General features: G+C 44.2%; 3 protein-coding genes and 1 long non-coding RNA gene across 10 annotated transcripts in view; 2 read left to right on the top strand and 2 right to left on the bottom strand.

The window, feature by feature from the left end:
* Positions 1–5641, bottom strand: part of LOC121543627 (mitochondrial 10-formyltetrahydrofolate dehydrogenase-like) — a 24235-nt gene extending 18594 nt beyond the window's left edge. The window contains exons 1-3 of the mRNA XM_041853647.2: positions 5459–5641; positions 3534–3678; positions 151–385 (exon numbers count right to left, since the gene is read on the bottom strand). Of these exons, the coding sequence (XP_041709581.2) occupies positions 151–385; positions 3534–3678; positions 5459–5506 (428 nt within the window). The 5' untranslated portion in view covers positions 5507–5641. The remainder of the gene's footprint in view (positions 1–150; positions 386–3533; positions 3679–5458) is intronic.
* On the top strand, positions 4985–7960 carry LOC121543632. The gene is made up of 3 exons (XR_005996034.2): positions 4985–5067; positions 6191–6337; positions 7059–7960. It is a non-coding gene; the product is annotated as an uncharacterized LOC121543632 (long non-coding RNA).
* Positions 7796–14398, bottom strand: LOC121543631 (sorting and assembly machinery component 50 homolog B-like). Its single transcript, XM_045208493.1, has 15 exons — positions 14232–14398; positions 13761–13874; positions 13526–13627; positions 13311–13398; positions 13016–13122; positions 10976–11106; positions 10653–10740; positions 10389–10517; positions 10198–10269; positions 10015–10101; positions 9826–9896; positions 9583–9650; positions 9324–9470; positions 8996–9137; positions 7796–8682 (listed from the first exon to the last, which is right to left on the bottom strand). The coding sequence occupies exons 1-15, from the start codon at positions 14250–14252 to the stop codon at positions 8637–8639; spliced, it is 1413 nt and encodes a 470-aa protein (XP_045064428.1). The 5' UTR covers positions 14253–14398; the 3' UTR covers positions 7796–8636.
* A 976-nt stretch (positions 14399–15374) lies between these two features.
* Positions 15375–20683, top strand: part of LOC121543736 (signal peptide, CUB and EGF-like domain-containing protein 1) — a 118695-nt gene continuing 113386 nt past the window's right edge. For all 7 annotated transcript variants that reach the window (XM_045208495.1, XM_045208496.1, XM_045208499.1 and 4 more), the window contains exons 1-2: positions 15375–15561; positions 19489–19611. In XM_045208495.1, coding sequence (XP_045064430.1) covers positions 15474–15561; positions 19489–19611 — 211 coding nt within the window. In that variant the 5' untranslated portion in view covers positions 15375–15473. The remainder of the gene's footprint in view (positions 15562–19488; positions 19612–20683) is intronic.

Consider the following 20683-nt stretch of genomic DNA (forward strand, 5'->3'; position numbering starts at 1 on the left):
GTTTCTTCACGTGACACACACACAGACAGACACATAGACAGACAGACAAACACACACACACACATACCACCCCCACCCCACCACACACACGTCTATAAACCTTAATCCTCACACTATCTTAACACTTTCTTTTTCCTCTCCCTCCCTCACCAGTTGATGGCGGAGGCCCCGCGGTGCAGGGGCAGGATGGAGGGGTGGTAGATGATGGAACCGTGGGCTGGGTGGTCGATCACATTCATGGGGATGAACTGGGAGCAGAAGGGCATGACGTTGAGCTCAGCCCCCACCGCCTTGTAGGCCTCCACTATTTCTAGGATGGGCTTCCCTTTGACACGCCACCGCGGGAACTTAAAGACTGGCGTCCCATCCTTCTCCGCCACTACCGCTGGGGGGAGAGAGGTGAGGGGGGCAGGAACATATTGAATTATATCTCTGTCTAGTAAATTCATAGGTAATCATGAAGATATTCAGGAAGATAGGAAAGATAGACAGAACATTTCTATCTTTTCTCTCTGTTAGTTTAGACTAGTTTTCCCTTTTGTACAGTGTATGTGAGTGTGTATCTCAGTTTATCTGTGTGACCGTTATCTGTGTGAGCTGGGTGTGCGTCTGGGTTGGGGTCAATTCTGAATTGAGTTGCGAATTGCTCTTTAATTCCAATTAAATTCTTGAATTTGAATTGGCCACACTCCACATGAAGCAGAATTTGAATTGAATTTCAAATGGATTATTTATTCTACACATCACCATAGTAATGTTTATTTTGATAAAATGTATGGTTGGTTACCAGTACATTGAAGCATAAGGTTGAAACATTTCATTCTCCTAAAACTATTTTAAATAATTACAGTGGTCTGGAAATATTATAAGATCATGTTGTGGGTTGTCTATAATAATTCATAATTCCCATTAGATCAAACTCTGCAGTATGGAAGGGACAATCTAACATCTCATGACAATTAAAAATACTGTTTGACATCTTTGAGTTATAATCAAACTAATATTTGAAATGGTATGTGAATTCTTTGCATTAATAAGTAGCATATCCTTTTCATAAAATACTTCTCATATGAATGAGACTTTCATGTTTCACGTCTCAGTTGAACTGCTTTGAATCGCTTTGAATTCAATTCAAATTCAAATCAAGTTCTGCTTCCTGTGGTGTGTGGCCAATTCAAATTCAATTCAAATTCACTATTTGAACTGAATTAAATTACGAATTGACCCCAACCCTGGTGTGCGTGGGGGTTCCGGTCTTCTCCAGTTCCAACCAGTTCCAGGACACAGCCTGCTCTACTACCCTACTAGGGTTAGGGTCACATGAAACCACACTTTGGACCCACCTGCTCCACACAAATTAAATTACACACCCAAGCTGATGGGAGGGGTGGGACAGGACAGGGGGCTGGCCTGGGGGCACACGGCCCATCTCAGGGTGTGTGTATGTGCGTGGTAAAGGCCACATGGAGTTGTTGGCCTCATACAGCTAGCTGTGCTAATCTGGGTGCTAAGCATGGTAGTAGCCTAATAGAAGTTGCCATGCTTTATAAGAAGGCTGTGCTTTATGCCATGGCAATAAGTGAAGTGTTAGAGACTGTTTGACTCACAGACGGCTAGGCTAATAGAGCCATTTTCTGTTTACCATTCAACGTTACGTTCGAGTGATGCGCAGGCATCCCAACATCAAAAAGCTCTGTAGCAGGATAGCTAAAGCTGATGTCGGGACCTTGACAAACTTAACAGTCAGTGAGTGATTTACATTTTAGTCATTTAGCAGACGCTCTTATCCAGAGCGACATACAGTTAGTGAGTGCATACATTTTTCATAGTGATCACCATGAAAACACGCAAGACTGGTGGCTATAGCTATGTTCAACAAGTATATTCTTCTTCTGGCTTTATCTAACTCTATTTGTGATGTTTTACCTTGACTTGCTAGCTTTCTAGGTAATCATTATATCTGCGATTTTGTAGATGATAACCATCTGATTACGTGTTTGTTAACTTGCACGAGCTGAAGTTGCACGTGATCGTATCCACTGCTAGGTAAACAAAGAGGTTTCTGATGACGAACTGCGCGTGCAGCTTTTCATGACGCGGGAAATGGGTCTATAGACGGAACATTACATAATCATTACATTGTCAAGTAAACATTTAAACAGTTGGCAAAAAACACCCAAAATCAAACCATCTGCTTTACTTCAGGCTAATAACAGGGAAATCAAATGTGAAACAATGTTTTACTCAAATGTTTGACTATATTGTGCAACAAGGTTTCCTTTACAGTACCTGTGTCCAGCAATTCAGGCCCTGACATGTCTCTGGACCAGAGGTCCTCTGCCAGATCAACTCAACGGGAACTCAAACGGGAATGTTATTTTTATAGGGATGGCAAAAAATCTTAATAACACAGAGATCTGTTTCCCTGGCCAAACGACACAAACCTCTCCATCCTGTGCCAAGGACTAAATAACCTCACTGCAGAGCAGAGGAGGCTGGTGAGAGGAGCTATAGGATGATCGCAATGGTTGAAATGGAATAAATGGAATGGCGTCAAACGTGATTTTCTGTGTTTGATACCGTTCCATTCCAGCCATTACAATGAGCCCGTCCTCCTATAGCTCCTCTCACCAGCCTCTTCTGCTGCAGAGTCAGGCTGGACTGAAGTTAGGCTAAATCAGGGTAATAGGGACTAACGGGGTGGTAAGGGTGTGTATCTCCCCTGTGTGTGTTTGTTTGCCTAGTGAGGACGCAGTGGCGTTAAGCTAAGGATATTGTCCCATCTAGTCAGTTATTCTCTCTATAGAGAGAGGATAGAGCAAAGCAGAGATAGAATAAAGAAAGAGAGAGGGGGACAAGCACAGAAAATGGACCCTTGCCGTCCCAGCTGATGCATGCTGGGTAAAATAATTTGCATAATATCAACAGATGGCGGCAGACTTTTCACCTCACTGCTGCTCCTCTGGGTCGACTCAGGGCCTCTCCCTACTAAAACAATAGGCCCACAGTCCCGGGGCTAACGCTGGGCATGAAGGCCTGTCTTTGTGCAGGAGCCGTACAGAGTCAACACGGATCTACCTCCCTCGCTGACAGGGACAGTCCTCTCCTGACCCAGAGAGACCCAGGGCTAAAGGGGCTTCCGCCTCAGATCATCAGGGACACCACTGAAGCCATTACATCTCATTTAGAAAAGTGACTGGGAGTAATCATTTACACAAACTCCACTAACTCAGTTAGACCGTGGGAGTCTGGGAGAGGACGTACTGGATCATGACTGAGGCCATGCAGATGGTAACAATGTGAAGAGGTGGCCATGCTCTGGTGAGGATGTAAGCATACACTTCCCTAATGCTTTGCTGCAATATTCATTCACTGAGTCATGATAACTTGTGTGTCCCCCCCCAAAAAAAAAGAGGGCATGAGGAAGAGGGAAAGTAAGAGGGGAAGAGGGACCAAGGAAGAGAAGGAAAGAATGGAGAAGAGAGAGAGAGAGTGACTCCCCCTCCAGTCATCACCAGTGTGTCAATACTTACCCAGAGGGTCTGCCTTGCCATCCTTATCTGGCACAGTGAACACGCCCACCACCTTATGGCCCTGCTTCCGTAGGTTGGTGTACACTTCCTGTCCAAACAGGCTCTGGCCAATCAGAGCCAGTCTCAGCTTATTTTGGTAATAATTCTGGAGGAGACAGGAGAGAAGAAAGAGCATGTGAGTTAGAGTGGTAAAAACTCTTTCTGACACATAACGAGAATAGCTTATAATGTTCTGGTGGCCTTTAAGATCAAAACACATATATTTTCCCCATACCCCTCAGGCTTTGAACCAATATGACCAAATACTGATGGAGAGGAACTTTCTAGAGATGTCATTTGGACCATACCAATGTCCATGCCCAATATTCAGTTTCACTTCTAACATCCATTTACGTCATTTAGCAGACACTCTTATCCAGAGCGACTTACAGTTTAGTGCATACATTATTATTTTTCATACCCCCTGTAGGAATCGAACCCACAACCCTGGCGTTGCAAACGCCATGCTCTACCAACTGAGCTACATCCCTGCCGGCCATTCCCTCCCCTACCCTGGACCAATTGCGCGCCGCCCCATGGGTCTCCCGGTCGCGGCCGGCTACGACAGAGCCTGGATTCGAACCAGGATCTCTAGTGGCACAGCTAGCACTGCGATGCAGTGCCTTAGACCACTGCGCCACTCGGGAGACATCCCTCGTGTTGAATATACAGAGACATTTTGAAAAGCATTTACGCTACTCTTTCCCTCTCCACTACTCTTTCCCTCTCCATTGCCAAGTTTTCTTTGGGAGTTTCTGGCAGCCAGACTGACCCAAAGGGCAATCAATCTTGGTTCTCTGGGAGAGAGAGTGGTCTGAAATGCTATTGGCTACAGAGAGCACAAACCCCTCCTCCAACTAGAATGAATGCTCAAGTATGTTAAGATGCAGCTACTCCAATCAGCGTCTGTCTGGAAGTTCATGTGAAAATGGAAACTTTCAAGTTTCTTATGCCGAAATAGACTATGAATAAAGTAAACACTAACAACGTAATACATTTTAAGACAATGTAATAATAACATAATACATGTTATGACAATGTGTTATACAATTGTTATAGCCTAATGTAAACAACTCCTGTGAAAGCTTACATCCAGACAGGCATGGTAGACTATAATTTTCCAGCACTGAGTGACTATCTATCAGCCTGCTAAAACGCCTATGATAAGAAATACATTTCTGCAGTTACATTGTAACCAACTACAGTAGCAGTTTGATAGGCGCCGGTGTTGTTCACACAACAAGTACAAGTACAAAACCATATAGTATCAGTCCCTTTTCCTTGCTAATATCCTGACAGTAATTTCCATGTCTGTCGAATTATAGACAGTTCGTTGCGGGTATGTGGATTTCTGGATAGTGTGTTGCTCAGCCGCTCTGCTCAGCGGCTCTGCTCAGCTCTGTGGTCTCTCGTTCAGCTGATGCAACTCCCCGCGAACTGTACAGTGGAAGTAATTCGTGCAGCGATGGAGGCAGCGTGCATAACGTGGCAATTGGTAAAGACATGCCTTTCTTTGTATGGTTGTTAGAATACAAATACATAGTACATAATATCAATTCGCCTTTATAGTAATAACTTTAATAATGCTGCATATCAGATATCAAACAAGAGAACTGTCAAGGATGCATCATTTTGATTAGACTGTAGGCTACTGTGAGTGTGCACTGTGCACACCCAGACATTCACAGATCTGAGACCGAGTCATTCATTGATTGTAACATATGAAGATGACTCAGTTCTAACCTGATAGATATTCATCCATTAGAACAACAATGACAACATCGTGTGAATCAGCTGGCAAGCAATCAGGACTCTCCATAGTGACAGAGGGAGGGCTGGGGGGAGACAGAGGGTATAACGGATGCAACATCAACAATGTTACTTACAGAGCTGGTAGATAATTTCCTAATGATTCGGTTCGCTGTCCACAACATGATGGCTGTATTAATTTTCACAAATAAAATATAACAGAATTAGTCCAACGTGGGCTGGGGACGTGTGCGAGCTCCTGTTGACACACACACCTGCCTCGCAGTGACAGTGGTCCGAGCTAGCCACAGCCAGCTTGACCCGACAACCGGCGTGTGCCCGAGCTACCGTCTACGTGCGCGCTCACGAATCTTCCTTCAATGAGGCACGCCTGTATTTCACATTTCGTTGTGTTTGACAGCAAGTCTTTCACAGTTTTGTCTGTTACCAAGGGTAAACCATTACTTTTTTCCTGGCGTTATAGTAAGAATTGTTTTTCGACATGAATTGTGCGTGCTACTATGTCCTTTCATCAAAAGACCACGAAACCGGCTCGGACACGAGGACGCAACATTGATCGACATTCATGTAAAAAAATAAAGCGTAACCTTCGTCTTGCGCCCCTCTTGAATGGGTTATGACGAGTAGGCTACTATTACATTGTAATTACATTGTAATCAAATATAAATAGCAGCCATTATGTACTATTTTAGGTTGGTGCATTTTATACAAAAGTATCAGTATTAGTTTCAATGTTTAACATAATAATAAAATAATAAAACCACACACACATCAGTATCATCACAGACCATATATATGTAACTTTGTGATTGTTTAGTCATTCATTTAATTTCATCCATTCACTACAGGCCCAGGTCTGGACAGCTGTTCCATCTCAGGAAAACCACCTGATGTGTAAACACACTTTGACCTCTGCCGAACTCGCTGATGGAAAACTAGAGCAGGACAGCTCTCTCGGGATAGTAGTGGAAGGAACCCCAAACATTCACAACAAGGTGCTTTAAACACTCCACAGTTATGCCCTCTCCTGTGTGGAAATTGTGCAACATGAGGAATTATGCATTTGTATTGTTTATTATCCAAACTGTCTGTCTAATGTCTGATGAGTGAGGACAATCGTATCCGTATGAAGGTGATTTGTTGTTCTGTAATTCAGATTCAAGTTTCTGTAAAGCAGAATCAATCATATCAACATACAGTATCTTCTATCTTCCATTGTAGGCAGACTCAGTTGGTTCAATGTTCTGCTTACCTCAACTGTTAGAAAGCACCAGTACTCTACTCTAGAGCTGTGTTGCCTAGCTATATCAGCGAGAACACACCTGCTGCTGTGACTCCCATAGTGAATGAGCTCTGATCAAATATTATTCTGCCCCCATCCACACTGAACTGCCTGGCACAGGTTCCCCCATGCCAAGGTTCACAGGGTTACGTCTCAGTATGGAGAGATGCACAAGCAAGGATGAACACACCCCTCCACACTCACCCACTGACCCAGACAAACACACACATGCACACAAAATGTCTACTGATATCACTGTGGTCATCTGTGCAGTGTTATTGTCTTTTACCCCTAGTGCCCCCTATAAGCCTGCTGATTTCCAAAGGGATACTTACTGTATTATTGGTTTGTATCCATGTCATAGTCATGGATACAATTTAGGAAATAATCTTAGTACCCTAATTTGATATGTTGTCTTGTATGCTTCTTCATAGGAGTCCCATGTCAGGGTATCTTATCTCTCCCATGTCAACTAGCTACCTGTCAAGGACAGAACACTGCCTTACGGAGGAATGAACTGGTGTCACAGAAGGCACTCCTCTGTAGCACCCATGCTCAACATGATGAAGAGCAAAAAGTTACAAAAAGGAAGCAATCACAAAAGGACAGTGTTTGGAAGGACAAATTAAACAATGCCTGTGACTGATTACAGGTGAAAAATATATTTCCCTCATGACATTTTAAACTTTAACACGAGGCTACATTGTAGGCACAGATCAGTGAGTCAGTCTCCCCTACTATTTACTAAATGTAGAATTGGTTAGTTATTGTCAGTACAAACTAGATGGATTACCATGAGATTATAGTTGATATGTTATATCTATGTAATAATTATGATGTAAGTCAAATGTTGACGATGCAGTGAAGTTCACTAGTTGCAATTGTACATGCTTCTGATATCTGCATGCTGCAGTTAAGTATAGACAGTTGGTGCAGTCCCAAGCCATTGAATATATCAGGAGTTGACTTAAATATCAATAGTGTGACTATTAATAACTGAAGGCTGATAAAACTGGCTACAGCGAGACGTAGCCTTTTTCCTGTATGTGACACACCTGTGTGTGTATTGTAACTGCTGTCGTTAATGCAGGTCTGAGGGTGTTTTGGATAAACTTTGGATCTGTATAAAGTATTGCAAATGTATGTCTGTATGAGAAACCACAAAAAAAGATTAAGGGGAACAAATGTGATTTATTGTGTAACTTAACTAAAACATTAAAAAGAGGACTAACATTAAGAGCACTGGTGGTGGGTCACACTTGGGGTTCCCACCTCAGATTCACAGGGGCTGCTGTGGAGAGGGGGAGTCAACTCTCAATTCTTCCGTCAAACACCAGAACCGACTGTTTTGACATGAGGAGTTGTCAATTCCCTTCCATGGGCTAAGTGAGTTCTGTCATCAAAACAAAGTGCTGGTTATATGTTCTCCCATTTAATTTGATCCCTTCAATTGCATCAACATCTTGGCATGTACAGGATTCTATTGACAAACACCAGAACCTCATGTCAAACACCAGAACCGACTGTTTTGACATGAGGAGTTGTCAATTCCCTTCCATGGGCTAAGTGAGTTCTGTCATCAAAACAAAGTGCTGGTTATATGTTCTCCCATTTAATTTGATCTTTTCAATTGCATCAACATCTTGGCATGTACAGGATTCTATTGACAAATCAGTTGGCAAAAGTTCTAATAGGGTAAATAAATCTAGAACAAAAACCAATAGTCACTTCCCTATGGATAGGGCAGGCAGCAGTCCTGGAAGGCAGAGGAGATATATGCCCAAATCTCTGTCTGGCCAGAAACGTAATTGGTTGGTGGAAAAGCAACACAGCAAACATGGTGGGTGATATCATTGGTTAATATCAAAAGGGGGCGGGGCACTCCTCCAGGACCGTGCATTCTGGTAGGTTCCCACAGCTAGTGTTAAACTCAACGGATAACAAGTGACAATGCTCTTCTCCCTTTCCCATCGTGCTCTCTGCTGCTGGACCCGGGCGGCAAAGTGAAGACATCACAGGAAGCGGATTCCTGCTCCAAACTGGACGCCGTCGCATATCCTGAGGGAGGAAAGGAAAACAAGGGAAGATAAGGCAAAGAAAAGGTTTGGGACCTGTATGTGCCGCACCTGGTGTATGTGTATGGCTAGGTGTTAGGGCTTCTGTGTCTGTTTATTTACAGCATATAATGAGCTGTATGGCACTGCAGCAATAACGCATCTCTTGTTCTACCATCTCTGTGAGTGAGTGTATGCGAGTCTGCTCTCAGGCTTTTTTGTAGAGAGCTATATAAAGCCCCAGCCTAATGGAGCGGAGTCTGACCTACTCCTCGAGAGAGAGAGTGTGTGTGTGTGTGTGTGTGTGTGCGTTGTACCTGTCTCCACTCTGAACCCCCATGGGAATGCAGTAGTTGAGCTCCAGCCTGGCGATGTTCCCAAGACGCAACACGAGGCCTGCTCCATACGACCAGCGGATACACTCAGCCAGCTTCTGTAGGTGTGCTCTTGGACCCTCTCCTGGAGACAGGAAAACACTTCCACGTAAGAGGAGGCACAGAAGAGGCAGCATGCACACATAGATGTACAAACAGACAATTTAACATTTATTTGCAGTATGTACTGTATATGTAACTCATCATTAGTTAAATGGGGGCAATGAAAAACACAACATTGACTACTATCTATGGAGTTCAAGGTACCCACCATAGTTGAGGTTGCACAGGTTCCCAGCGTTGAGGAAGAAGTGTGTCCTGAAGAGGTCTCCGAAGCCGCCCCGGCCCGGACGGAAGGGCAGAGGAGTGTACAGGTGGAGCCCGCCTGCCCAGTACGCCTCTCCCCCCAGGTAGTCACCTGCAGTAACACAGGTAAACCCTTACATTTTATCATCATGACTCCTGGCAACTGACACAACCCTGTGCACCACACATGGCCATTCAAATAAATAGAGAGCATGTGACCTCACCCTCGCTCTGTGGGCCGATGCTGTACATTCCAAATCCTCGCACACTGGTGGGACCGCCCAGATAGAATCTGGACAATACAGAAAGATGTCAATGACAAAAATGTCACTCACAGACCACAGGTCCTCACAACATCCCCTAAAACAATTGAGGATAAATACTTCACAGAATGAGTTTTAACTCCATAGCGCCACCTAGCGATTTCTGTCAAATCCATGTGACATTATTCTGTTGAGTGGTCCTACCTGTCAGCGATGGAGGACGGTCTGCCTCCGATGGGGAGGAGACACCCACCCCAGAGGGAGGCAGAGAGGACCTGAAAGAGACCACCAGGGCCATGTTATATGAAATGTTGAACACTCAGGTACCCATAAATCACTTCCTATTTGCCCTGGATATTCCCCCAGGTTAGGGACCGAGTAGTGTTCCCTTACCGAGTCCCAGACCAGCCGTCTGTTGAACTGCAGCTCAAAGTCCTCCTTCAGGAAGCTGGCGTCTCCGCCTGTATAGCCAGCCAGCTCCTACAGAGGGCAAGACACAACACACATCAGCATGGCCACTTCATATAGATCTACAGTGGTTGTATTATGCAGAGGAAGTCACATACACAAACATACCTGGTTGATCCTCAGTAACGCACCTTTCTTGGGGAAGATGGCAGAGTTCCTGGTGTCAATGGACATGGTGTGCTGCAAGACAACAACCATCAGTGGTCAGACTCCGATAGATTCTTGCTACTTTGAGAGTTAAGATCATTAAGGGTTACGATCATTAGATAAAGGGAACTGAGAGACAAAGGGCTTTGTACCGAGAGGGCAGACTTGAGGGTGTGTCCGCTCTCTTCTCGCACGGCGAAAGAGGCACTGCGTGCCAGACAGCCCAGCTCCCTCCACACACCCTCCCACTTCAGAGTGTGGTTGGTCCTCCACAGAGGAAACTATAGGAGAGAGAGCGAGGAGGGAGAGATGGAGAGAGACAGTTATCCCTGTGGAAATTCAAGGCAGATTAAATGAAAACAACACATGTGACACACACAGACCCACACAAACACACACAGTAGGAGTCCTCTTACGTTGAGCTCAGTGGAGACACCTCTGTCCGTCTCTTTCAGGGAGCTCCATGGAAACTGGCCTGTGACTTTGTACAGGTTTAGAGTGAGGCTGCAACAAGACAACACCTGTCAGGGCCATGATCCATACAGTGACCGTCTCATTACTGAACTATGTTCTACATAAAGGTTATAAATACATCACCATGGCAACATAACATACTGTCAATATGACCACTGATAGAAACAATCAAACTTGAAACAAAATGGCAGCCATTACACTGCAAGTGCTATTTCAATTTTCTATCGACACAGAGAGCAAGGACAAAGGTGTTCACTGTTCGTACTTGCGTTCGAAGTTGCCTGGCTGGGGCTTGAAGAAGGACAGGCCGTAGGAAGTCTCCTTGGTCCCGTAGGAGAACTGGAAGGTTAACTTCTCAGCACGGCCAAACACGTTAGGAAGCTTCACACCCAACACCTGGAAGACCGAGGCAACGTTACTCCCAGGTCAGGGTCACACACCTGTTCTACCTGTCTGTGAACGTACATTACCACACTATGCACCTATTTGGAAGTGTCTGCTGTGAAAATGAGGCAGAGAAGCTGCTTAACCTGTCTGTCTGTAAACATTCTGTAAATCACCTCTATATCACATGATTGTATTTAGGAATGTCATCCCTGGGTCATTGTGACAGGGGTTTCAAAGAACAACATTTTGTGATAGCGCTCTTGTAAGTACAGTGAGGGAAAAAAGTATTTGATCCCCTGCTGATTTTGTACGTTTGCCCACTGACAAAGAAATGATCAGTCTATAATTGTAATGGTAGGTTTATTTGAACAGTGAGAGACAGCATAACAACAAATAAATCCAGAAAAACACATGTCAAAAATGTTATAAATTGATTTGCATTTTAATGAGGGAAATAAATATTTGACCCCTCTGCAAAACATGACTTAGTACTTAGTGGCAAAACCCTTGTTGGCAATCACAGAGGTCAGATGTTTCTTGTAGTTGGCCACCAGGTTTGCACACATCTCAGGAGGGATTTTGTCCCACTCCTCTTTGCAGATATTCTCCAAGTCATTAAGGTTGAGGCTGACGTTTGGCAACTCAAACCTTCAGCTCCCTCCACAGATTTTCTATGGGATTAAGGTCTGGAGACTGGCTAGGCCACTCCAAGACCTTAATGTGCTTCTTCTTGAGCCACTCCTTTGTTGCCTTGGCCGTGTGTTTTGGGTCATTGTCATGCTGGAATACCCATCCACGACCCATTTTCAATGCCCTGGCTGAGGGAAGGAGGTTCTCACCCAAGATTTGACGGTACATGGCCCCGTCCATCGTCCCTTTGATGCGGTGAAGTTGTCCTGTCCCCTTAGCAGAAAAACACCTCCAAAGCATAACGTTTCCACCTCCATGTTTGACGGTGGGGATGGTGTTCTTGGGGTCATAGGCAGCATTCCTCCTCCTCCAAACACGGTGAGTTGAGTTGATGCCAAAGAGCTCCATTTTGGTCTCATCTGACCACAACACTTTCACCCAGTTCTCCTCTGAATCATTCAGATGTTCATTGGCAAACTTCAGACGGCATGTATATGTGCTTTCTTGAGCAGGGGGACCTTGCGGGCGCTGTAGGATTTCAGTCCTTCACGGCGTAGTGTGTTACCAATTGTTTTCTTGGTGACTATGGTCCCAGCTGCCTTGAGATCATTGACAAGATCCTCCCGTGTAGTTCTGGGCTGATTCCTCACCGTTCTCATGATCATTGCAACACCACGAGGTGAGATCATGCATGGAGCCCCAGGCCGAGGGAGATTGACAGTTATTTTGTGTTTCTTCCATTTGCAAATAATCGCACCAACTGTTGTCACCTTCTCACCAAGCTGCTTGGCGATGGTCTTGTAGCCCATTCCAGCCTTGTGTAGGTCTACAATCTTGTCTCTGACATCCTTGGAGAGCTCTTTGGTCTTAGCCATGGTGGAGAGTTTGGAATCTGATTGATTGATTGCTTCTGTGGACAGGTGTCTTTTATACAGGTAACAAGCTGAGATTAGGAGCACTCCCTTTAAGAGTGTGCTCCTAATCTCAGCTCGTTACTTGTATAAAAGACACCTGGGAGCCAGAAATCTTTCTGATTGAGAGGGGGTCGAATACTTATTTCCCTCATTAAAATGCAAATCAATTTATAACATTTTTTACATGCATTTTTCAGGATTTGTTGTTGTTGTTATTCTGTCTCTCACTGTTAAAATAAACCTACCATTAAAATGATAGACTGATCATTTCTTTGTCAGTGGACAAACGTACAAAATCAGCAGGGGATCAAATACTTTTTTCCCTCACTGTATGTGTGTGTGTGAGAGAGTGGTGTGCCTGTGTATTCTCTCACCATGCTGCCCTCGTTGTTGCCGACCATGGTGTTATAACTGCCCGTCAGCCTCTTCATCTCTGTCACCTCGAACGTCACGTCCAGACCATTGGGCAACGCGTCCGCACCTGGGAGGGGTAGACCAAAACAGACTGTGAGCACAGGTAGACTAACATACGGCTCCTCTCCAGTGACACAATTATCTATTTACTGGTTATCCTTTCATATTGGCAACATCTCATGATTGAGATGGGTCGTGATATTGTGTCAGACACACACACACATACACACAGCTGTTTATGGGTGCACACTGTACCATCTGATGTATCAATGACGACCTCCACCTCTTTGAAAATGCCCATACGCAGCAGTTTCTGTCTGGCAATATGAGACTTCTTCATGACCTATCAAAGACACAACAAACAGCTTTTAGCACAGATGTTTCACCTTAGACAAGGGAACATTTCAGAGTGTGTGTGTAGGTTGTGTGTGAATGTTTATGTATGTGGAGTCCAGAGTGCTCATACTTACATCAATAAGGTTTTTAGCATCGAAGACCTCAGAGATTTCATAGCCCAGCAGATCCTCTTTAGTTCTGCCCAAGCCCTCAATGTTGACATGTTGGACAACAACCTGCAATGAATGGACAGATAGTCCGGTTCTCAGCATCCATTACAACTAGGTGATCAATGATTTACTCTGCTCCCTTTGCTAATGAGATGGCAAACAACTTGTCATTTGAGTAGTTTGGATAAGAGATGCTTACGTCTTTGTTTTCCAGGACCTCCTGTTTAGTCTCTTGTTCTGCCTCCTGCACCTCAATCATGTCGTCGGGATGAACGCCCATGTCACGCCCGTGCATCGGGAGAGGGTCCATACTCTGAACAGTGTCGAGAACGAGGAAAAATAATGTGACGATTTTATCATGCTTAGATAGCTAGCTAGCTTTGTTTTGTCAAGGTGGACCTGTAAATTTGCTAGCATGCTGACAGACCAGACACAATCTATATTGCATAACATTATATTTACATAGTATTCATTAACATTACATAAAATATAGTTCAATAACAATTTGCCTCATGTCGTACAACTCTTTGACATTAATGTCATTTCTGTACCTAGTCCAAGGCCTACGCGTTCGTCCATACTAGTACACCGCCATACAATAGACACTGAACGGGGAGGTCATGCAGAATTTCATCCCCACGTCTCGTGGTTGTAAGAAATTAAGATTTACCCTGGCGTGGACAGTCCCCATTGTGACGTCTTTGTCTTGAAAAATATCCCTTTTGATCAGAAAATGTTTTTTAACAGACCTATTTAGAGAAGAAAGACGCTACTGCCAATCGCTAGATTTTACAGGACCAAGCCCCCTTCAAGGGAGACGCCATGACACTTTGCGAAGCATGCTCTGCGCACAGTGATTGGTCAAAAAGGTGCCTTTGTCACTGACAGGTGGGCGGGACAAAACCAGGGCACTGATGTAATGTGTCTCGAGACCAGCAGAGGACAGTATCCCTACATTCAAACTTCAGCACTGTGTAAGGACCCCGCTTTGACTGGCAAGTCCAATAGCGTGCATGAGTTGCACTTGCGTGCATTATATTTAGAGATAACGTAGGTCCCTTCAGATGTATGCTTCTTGTGACTTAGTTTATTTCAAAGTATTTACATTGCATAGCAAATAATGACAAGAATATGCCTACCCACCACAACCAACTAAGAAGGGCCCAAAACTGCCCATTAGCCTACGCATGTAGTCTATTGAAATAAGCGCCTGCGGGACAATCATTCTGCATCTGAAAAACATCCAAACGTACGTACATCCGAGTTATTTTTTCTCACTTTTATTCACCACCATTGTAACTTGAAGCGGAGTCACTGACCACCTTCCGGAGACACTTGAAACCCTACCTCTTTAATGAATACCTGGAATAGTATACAAGTAATCCTTCTCCCCCACCCCCATATATATATATTAAAAAAAAAGTGGTTGTCCCACTGGCTATCATAAGTTGAATGCACCAATTTGTAAGTCGCTCTGGATAAGAGCGTCTGCTAAATGATGTAAATGTAAATGTAAGATGTATAACCTTATTAATAGGCCTACATCATCATGATTCATGAGTTCCATGATGGGCAATTGAGACCTCCGCTGACAATTTGGCCCCGCACTTGTGAGAAATATCTGACAACATTTATTGATCAAGTTTGATGATTTTCTGGGTTGGTTGCGGTCTCATGCGGTGAGTAATCAATTGAACCAAAGCAACCCATTTCCCCCTCTCTCTCTCTCTCTCTCTCTCTCCCTCCTCTACACCTCCAATCCGCTCTTCAAATGCGTGCAAGCCAATCAGCGAGCTGAGAGTGCCTCGCATAGTCTCGCTGTCCTCTTCTACTGCCACTGCCAGTACCAAAACGGTTCTCTTATCAAAGAAAAACACAACCAAAAAACTGCATTCAATCACCCCCTTTTACCATGGGAAGTGCTTGTTTTTCCTGGGACGTTTGTTTGTTTTTCGTCCTCATAAATACTTGTGAGGTGATGGGGAATGTTGGACTCGCAGGTAAGGAGCTCTCTTTCTTTCCCTGTCTGTCTTTTATATAATTTTAACACATATTTTTTAAGATAGGCTAGTGCTGCCTATTTTTCCTGTTAATGTTTTATTGAACTGTTTAAAGCAGTGTATGACAGCGTAGAATAGATTAAACGTAGTGGGTTTCTTTAATGCATAGGCTAATGGAGATTATATTTATTTTAATTGGATAGTATTTGTGGACTGAGATAACAGTTGAGATAACATGTTCTTTTGAGAAACACTTGGTTGAGGATGGATAATTTGGGCTGGCAAAATTTGAACAGTATGGAAAGGAGAAATAGCTGAACACCAATATTGCACAACAACAGTGAATGAAATATATAAATTTGAAGCCATATCTAGCAATTATAATAGGCTATGAATTGGTGATGTGATATGCGCGCGAAATATCTCAGAGGCTGCAAAAACGTTTACATTTGGCCTTGCGGAGCTGAACCATTTTAACCAATTTTTGACTGACAATAAAATACACGTTTTTATTGACAATATTACTCTAAACACTATTTAAAGTTGAGTATTTGTTTCGCCCTGTTAAATTGCCCTTTCTGAATGTTAAAAAGGTGAGAAGAGTCTACAAGAAATTAGATTCATCGACTGATATCAATCTGAATGTTCTACCTGTCGTATATCAATCTGTGAAGTAGGTCCTGGACTGGTTAATGTGTGGATAAAAATATGACTAGGCATCTCTTCACCCCTCTGCTTGAACGAATTCCTCCTATGAGCTGATACAGAGCATATTTTCCGGATCAGTTGCATTCGCCGAGGTGTCCATATGGACGTGGGTTGGGAAGGTGGCCTTCACGGTCCCTGGAGGAGTCCATCCCAACCTGCTTATCGACTACCTTTCAGCGGATAGTGGCGCGCATTGTCTCCCTCCCACTATGGATGGACGAGAAGTCAATATTGGGACGGCCACTGAAGCCCGGGAGAGGGCTTTGTTTAAATATTAGTCAACGATATTTCATAAACCAGAATATTATTTTTGACCCAGGTCCTTTCAACTTGGCCTGTACTAAATTGAGTTTGCGAATGTTTTAATAGTTTTATGGTGAACCTGCCATAACAGTTTCCTGCCTTACATCTATTCTCTGTCATAAACTCAGTGAGAACTGGCAATTGAACTATCAAGTCCAGGTTTTACAGGCTACAGTGGCGGCTCCTGAAAAAATTCTCAGGAGGGGCAATTTTTCTGATGATTTAGGTGACCTACACACATTTAAAAAAAGATATGTCCAGCAACAACATGAAGACAGGGGCAGCATATAAGTCAATACCAGAAGCATTTATTGACTGATCTGGGGAGATGGATTCCAGTTTCTGTGACAGATTATAAATAATCTCTGATGCCTTTGTTATATTAGCTTTTGGTTGAATGTACTGTCGTAGTAAATATATAATGTTATAGCTTGGTCTGACTAAAATCTTGTGCATGACCCATTTTGTGTTGGGCGTTTGTTTTCAATCAATGCTGTTCCTATCCTATAACAATGGACAAAAGAGTCCTATCTTGTCAGCCTTGTCAGCAGGTGGCCAAGGACAACTGGTCCTCTGTAGCTCAGCTGGTAGAGCACGGCGCTTGTAACGCCAAGGTAGTGGGTTCGATCCCCGGGACCACCCATACACAAAAAAAAAAATTTATGCACGCATGACTGTAAGTCGCTTTGGATAAAAGCGTCTGCTAAATGGCATATTATTATTATTACAACACCCACGCCATAGGTCTCTCAGTTCTTCCAACTCACGAGTTCTTGCTCTGAGGACACACACACACACACACACACACACACACACACACATCATCACTGATAACACACACACGCACACACATCATCACTGTTAAACACACACACACACACACACACAAAAATCCCCTCTCTTTAGGCTGAACATTTGAAGACAGAGAACCCGACTCAGAGCCAATGCAACAGTGGAGTGGACCTCGCCCAACTCATCAGGACCAATCAGAAGATCAGAACTACTAGATTCAACCTACATCATTTATTGTATAAAATGTCTGCACACAATGTTTTCGGGCTCTCTTCTCCCTAAGAGTTTGACGAACGAGTCCGTGCACGCGATTCCAGATATCTTTACCTCTGAATAAACTGCCTTTATTATACAATTATCCACCCTGTCCAAAGTCTCTACTTGGTCTCAGTTCTCCAGTAAACTTGTGATTATCAACAGTACACAACGGTAACAAACAATTGGGGGATCTCACGGGGCAGATAGTAAGGTCGCAGTGACACAGAAAGCAGTTCAATGTCGGGGTACAGAGTCGCTCTCTTACCAGGATCGCGGTCCGCTCTGACCAGGGTGAAGGTGGCCGGCTCCACTTTCTGTCCGGGACTCTGTCATCCAGCCAAGTCTCCCAGCTGTATTGGGATTCAGCTGCCAGCAGCGTTTTCATTATTTAGTCCGTTCATAGCGGGTATGTACACGATCAACAAGATCAGTCCAAAACCAACCACTGGAAATCCATGGTTGGCAGAATGTTTGTAAACTAAGTCTACAAATTAAAAACATAAAATAACGCCACACTGCAGGTCGCAACAGAGACGCTGCTAGCCGCCATTTTCTTAGCTACGTTCATGGTTACGTCACGTATGACGAAAGCGCGTAAGTGCAAGCCCACAGACACCCATAGAGATTGTATTGAAAGCTTTGAAATTTGAAAAAATAGATTTTACATGACAGGCTATGAGAGACTTCTGGGCGATTTTCAACTTGACTGAAATCGCCCCAAAAACGGGCGGGGCCATTTGAAGCACGACTTTAGCCTGATTTGACATTTAGTGGCTGGCAGATCAGACGTGAACACTGATAACTACTGTTGCCGTGATATAATTGATTAGAAAAAAAATCCCTTCCTTTTCCCGTTTGGCAGTGCGTCGCCCATATCGCCCTATTGAACAAGCCGTCCCTGACAGGCTATATCCCACTGCCTACTCCTATCACTTTATTTTTCATTTCTACTGGCACTCACATGGGAGCAAATAAATCAGTCATCTGCTTCATAAAAAATATTTATTGCAATGACATTCTATTGTTTATTTATTGCATTTTGTTGAGCTGGCGGGGGGGCAGGCAGCAGGGCTTAACCCTGCAGAGAAATAAACGCTGGTCTTAGGGCTCCCAACATGGGCTATTCATGAGGGGCAAGACAGGAGACAGGGTAGCTGCTTCTCAGCTCAGGATACATCACTAGAGAGAGAAAAATAACAGCATTTTGGATAGATGAAACTTTCTCTCTTACTCTTTTGGTCTCTCGCTTCTCTCTCTCTCTCTCTCTCTCTCTCTCTCTCTCTCTCTCTCTCTCTCTCTCACTGTCTGTGTGAATGAGCTGTAATTAGCTGGGGTGAGGCCCCTGGATTCAGCCCCAGATGTGACTAGCCTCTCTAACAATGACTTGATCAATTAGGGTTCCCTATAGTCACTCAGTATTCCAGAGCCATCCACTAAGCCCTGATACAATTGTGTACCTCTCTGCTAATGGTATTTGATTAATATAAATTATTATTGGTTTTGTCCTCTTTAGTGTTGTCCAAGATAACCTACTGGTATCATTTATAGGGTTAAGAAACCTCACCCTCCATCCACTATCTCCCTCCCTGACAGTTTATTGTCTTATACAAGGAGTTTTACATTTTGGACATTTGCCATCTTCAAGTAAATACTTCAAGTAAACATAGCCTGTATATATCTGGACAGAGCTGCATTTGGCTAAGAGGACTGGGCTTTCCCTGAGAGAGTAAGATTTAAACATTCGATTGAGGTTGTACAAAACCCATTCACCTCTCACCAAAATAATCTCTATTTTATAGACTTAGTCCTATTGATGAGTCCTTGGAGACCAGTGGTTTACAGTTGTCCGTTGTGTCATTTCTCTAGATGCAGATGAGTGCTCTGAAGCCACAGATGACTGTCACATTGACGCTCTCTGCCAGAATACCCCCAAATCCTTCAACTGCATCTGCAAGCCAGGATACAAGGGAGACGGCAAGCAGTGCGAAGGTGAGTTGAGCTCCATTGTCTTATTATGGCTTCAATGTGATATTACTCCCCTCCCCTCCCTCCCGCCACTCCCATCCAAATCATCATCCTCACTCACCCCACACCCCTGCCCTCTCCAAACTTCATTCCGCCCGGCCCCTATTGCTCTCTGACAGGCTCTGCAGTAATGGCAGGTTTTACAGCTGTTTCACAGGAACCCCCATTCCTCTCTCCTCCTCTCCCCCCTCCCGACTCCCGCCCCCCCGCCGGCTCTCCTAATTAACTGGGAGGAAGTGGACTGGGGGAAGGTGTGAGGGTGAGAGGGGTCAGCACCTGGCTGTTCATTCACACCTCCAGTCATTTCTGCCTCAAAGCACACCACAGCTGGAGCTAGAGCTTGCTTGGTGCACAGGACACACTCCCTCCCAACGCTAGCCTGTCTAGCCGTACAAATGCAATCGAAACACATCTACGCACGCACACACACAAACGCCAGTTCAGCTTATAGGCTAGCACCGCAAATAATATTGACACAAAACAATACATCAGTCATATTGGCCACTAGAGCTTATAATTGCATGTGTTAGCCAGGATAGGAGAGGATGAGAGGATTGTGGGGATGACGTGCCCTTTTCTATAGGGGTTTTCGCTGTCTTTATGTTCAGGCTTTTTCAAGTGTCTACTGTTTGTTTAAGTATTTGTGTGTATGTCAGTGAGTTATATCCAACACTTTCTCCCGTTTGCGCAGCTGTGTACCAGTGTCCCCCGCCCGAAACACACACACACACACACACACACACACACACACACACACACACACACACACACACACACACACACACACACACACACACACACACACACACACACACACACACACACACACAGAGAGAGAGAGAGAGAGAGAGTGAGCAGGTATTATATCTGTGGAACTCACCTGGATATTGCCCATTCAGAGATTCTATACCTCTCATTTGGTCAACCTGGGGAGAACATAATGAGATGAACCTGTGTCATTGTTTGATTAGCTCACTTATCAAATGCCTCAGGCTGTGTGAGTCGGTCTTCCTGCATAGGACTATATAATCACACA

This window comes from Coregonus clupeaformis, chromosome 28 (assembly GCF_020615455.1).
Source record: "Coregonus clupeaformis isolate EN_2021a chromosome 28, ASM2061545v1, whole genome shotgun sequence".
Taxonomy (NCBI): Eukaryota; Metazoa; Chordata; class Actinopteri; order Salmoniformes; family Salmonidae; genus Coregonus; species Coregonus clupeaformis.